Here is a 3,607-nt window from a genome sequence, read left to right on the forward strand (position 1 = left end):
TCTCGCACTAGTATCATTAATTAATGAAAAATAATTTATTCTACATGCTTGGGTGATATTTTTAAAATTGATCCAAGAATACCTCTTTCGTTGAAAAAGATATTGACCAGAAACAATAAAGATAAGTGACAGTACAGCAAAAATGCACCTGGTTTTATAAAATATTTTGATAGTGTTTGATGTTGACGTAGGTGCTGTATTTTAAAATATGTTTTTACATTAAAGAAAAATATATTAAAAAAATATTTTTTAAATTTATTTTTAACATTAACATATCAAAATAATTTAAAAATATATATAAAAAATAAATTTAAACAAAAACTTACTGTTTGAACCGCATTCCCGAACCACTATTTTATCGCTCCTGGTACCCGAATTCGTCACTTCAGCCTAACATTGCCAAAATTTGTAAAGTTAAGGTAGTATTTTATCTTGATAACCTAACGTCTTATATCTATATATAAAAAAACATCTCATATATAATTTAATCAAGGCATGCTATGCACAGCGGAAGTACACCAGCAATAGCAGAAGTGACTCTCTTTTAGTTGCTGTCAGCCTGCCTAACACCGGTTTGTGTCTTTGAATTTTGCTTGTTCTTTGAAGTTTCATGTTGCTAATATAATATTCTACTACGTCATGCTCTTCTTCTTCTTCTTCTTCTTCTTCTTCTTCATGGAGACTACTGAATGGAAATCTCTACCTAATTCCACTACTTAATCACCCTATGCGTCTAGCCCTATAATGCTTGTCTATCCCCTTGTTGCTAATATAAAGTTACATACTGTCATCAAGCACTATCCTGCCTCAACACCTACCATAATAGGGATATAATTGTCGATCAACTTTCTGGTCAGCCCAACCATCCTGCTTTTTCAGTGTAGCAGCTATATAAGCATCATATTCTAAGCTTTACAACCCACAAAACTCTTCCACTACCTTCTCACAGCAAAGGGTATGTGTATTTTTCTGAGGTTCCAGGGGATTGTGTTTGAAGTTATGATAGTTTTGTGGTTATGGTTTGAAGAAGTATATTTAAAAAAAGTTATTTTTTATAATTTTTCGGTGAAACTCAGGCAAAATCATGGTATGCGTTGATTAATCAAATACTTTTAAATATGTGGTTACTCCACCGCAAAAACAAACATATCATTTATGATTCATACAAGATTAGTACATGTGCCACTTAGAAGTTAGAACATGTCTCCTCCTCACTTGTAGACTAATGGAATGTGCGCACTAAACATATTCCACAATAGACACCCTAGTAACATAAGAATAAAAAGTATACCATGCATTACACATCATGACCTAAATTCCACTACCATGTTAGCCATAACACAGATATGCAGGCATCTAGTTTTGGCTTTAAAACCAGGCCTCCTGAATGCCTTGGCAGAAAGATGGGTGTCATTGATTATCTAGACACGATATTAGCCCCTCTGAGTCTCTTCCTCATGGTTGGTTACCATGCCTATCTATGGCATTGCTTCAAGAACAAACCATCTCAAATTACTGAAGGAATTGCAGCATTGAAGAGAAAAACATGGTTTGTACAATTGAAAGAGGTAATTACCGATCCAAATTACCAAATTCCAACAGCCTTTCATAATATTTGCTGAGATGTTGTTTGTGTTTTGTTGAAAAACAGGGTGATAACAGGACTGGTATGCTAGCAGTGCAAAGCCTGAGAAATGCTCAGATGACAACTATATTAACTGCTGCAACAGCCATTATCATAAACCTGGCACTGGCTGCTTTGACCAACAACAACTATAAAGCAAGTCATCTCCTCAGTGGCAGTGCGTTTTTTGGCTCACAATCTGGGAAACTCTATGTTCTGAAATTTGGGTCAGCCTCGCTATTTCTCTTGGTAAGCTTCTTATGCAGCTCAATGGGACTTGCATTCTTGATTGATGCTAATTTCTTGATAAATGCTGCCTCTCGTGAGTTCTCACCATCACCTACATATACACAAACAGTATTTGAACGAGGTTTCATGTTGGCTCTTATGGGCAATCGGGTCCTATGCATCACCTTTCCTTTATTGGCGTGGATGTTTGGCCCAGTGCCAGTAGCTTTGTCCTCTGTGGCACTTGTTTGGGTCCTGCACGGGCTTGATTTTCCTGGCAAGAGTATCTGTAGTGAAATGTATACATGAGCCAGTGGGCATCTTTTGAAATTCTTTGGAATAGTACAGCATCAATCTCAAGAAACAAAATGTTCTTGGAACTTGACACGAACCAAAACTTCAGAGAAAACCTGAAATAATACGAATACGAGAGCACAAATCAAAAGCCTGATGATTAGAGAAATGTGCAAGGGCTTCCTTTCGATGGCCATAACTAGCTAGAGTGATCATTTTTGTACTGAGGTTAATCTTGCAGGCAAAACACCCATTTCTGCAACACTGACTCATCTGCAGGACCATTTCACCACATAAGTGCCACTTTGACTGCTAGAAATCACATCTATAATCTATTTGCAAGAAAGGTATCCACGAAATCATATCCATCAACAGTGCAGAAACCACATGACCTGTTATGCAACAATCACATTAACTTAAGCATAAAAGAGACTGGATCGTTAATTAAGCCAAGTTATTGTATAGGCTCGTTAATTATAGATATGGTCATTAGAGATACGAATCTAGCTTGAGAATGGATCAAATTAAAGAAATCTTGGTTTCAACACATCAAAACTAATTCAAGTAGGCTCAGTTGATTTGCAGCCTTGTATGGAATATGAATATTTGAAAAATATGCTTTCCTTTTTAAAATAAATTTAATTAAACGGGGGTGTCAAATGTAACTCTATCTTTTTTTTTTCTTTTGAACAAACTAGGGTTTTCTCTAGAAATGAGCCAAGCCCAAAAAAGGACAAACAATGGATCCACTAACGAAGACTAACAGTACTTGGGGTTTAGAAGAGGGTGTTTGGCAGTGTGGTAGTGGTTGCTTTTCAAATAGCTTTTCGTGCCGAAATATATGCCAATGATATTTTTTCATTTTTTAAAAATTATTTTTGACATCAGCACATCAAAACGATCCAAAAAGTACAAACCGTACTCAATTTTAACAAAAAAAAAATTGAAATTTAGTGAAAAACAGGTTGAACCGCAGAGCCAAACAGACTCTAATCCTTGCTTGTCCTTGGAAGCACACTTCAGTCCCTTGCTTCCTTCCAAATTTCTCACCATGGACGATGGATGCTTGCTTGTGTTAAAAAATCAATTCGAGTTTTGATTAAGTCATGATTAAGTTATTAAATGAGATGTAAAGATATTATTTATATAATTTTTTAATATATTTTTTTAAGTGAAAGTTTTTTAAGTTTAAAACTTGTACAGATCTACATTACCTTGTACTTAATTTTTTTATTAAATAAAATAGAGGTGGTGAGATCCGAATTCATGATCATTTGGCCACTAAGACTCTAATACCACGTCAAATAATCATTTCAATTTAATAATTTAATTTATTAGATAAAATCTCGAGACATAATTTATATTATTTTCTAGGCATTATCTTTTATATCAATAATGTACCTGTTTTTTCTTTTTATTTGCTTACTTGTTTGCAATCATGGTGATATTATGCGAAAGAAC

General features: G+C 34.7%; 1 protein-coding gene across 1 annotated transcript; it reads left to right on the forward strand.

Annotated features, from left to right (window-relative positions):
* Nucleotides 1-1,331: 1,331 nt before the first annotated feature.
* Nucleotides 1,332-2,221, forward strand: LOC7472480 (uncharacterized). The gene is made up of 2 exons (XM_002323048.4): nucleotides 1,332-1,568; nucleotides 1,652-2,221. Exons 1-2 carry the CDS (start codon nucleotides 1,347-1,349, stop codon nucleotides 2,159-2,161), a joined length of 732 nt encoding a protein of 243 aa, XP_002323084.3. The 5' UTR covers nucleotides 1,332-1,346; the 3' UTR covers nucleotides 2,162-2,221.
* The last annotated feature ends 1,386 nt before the right edge of the window (nucleotides 2,222-3,607 follow it).

This window comes from Populus trichocarpa, chromosome 16 (assembly GCF_000002775.5).
Source record: "Populus trichocarpa isolate Nisqually-1 chromosome 16, P.trichocarpa_v4.1, whole genome shotgun sequence".
In the NCBI taxonomy this organism is placed as follows: Eukaryota; Viridiplantae; Streptophyta; class Magnoliopsida; order Malpighiales; family Salicaceae; genus Populus; species Populus trichocarpa.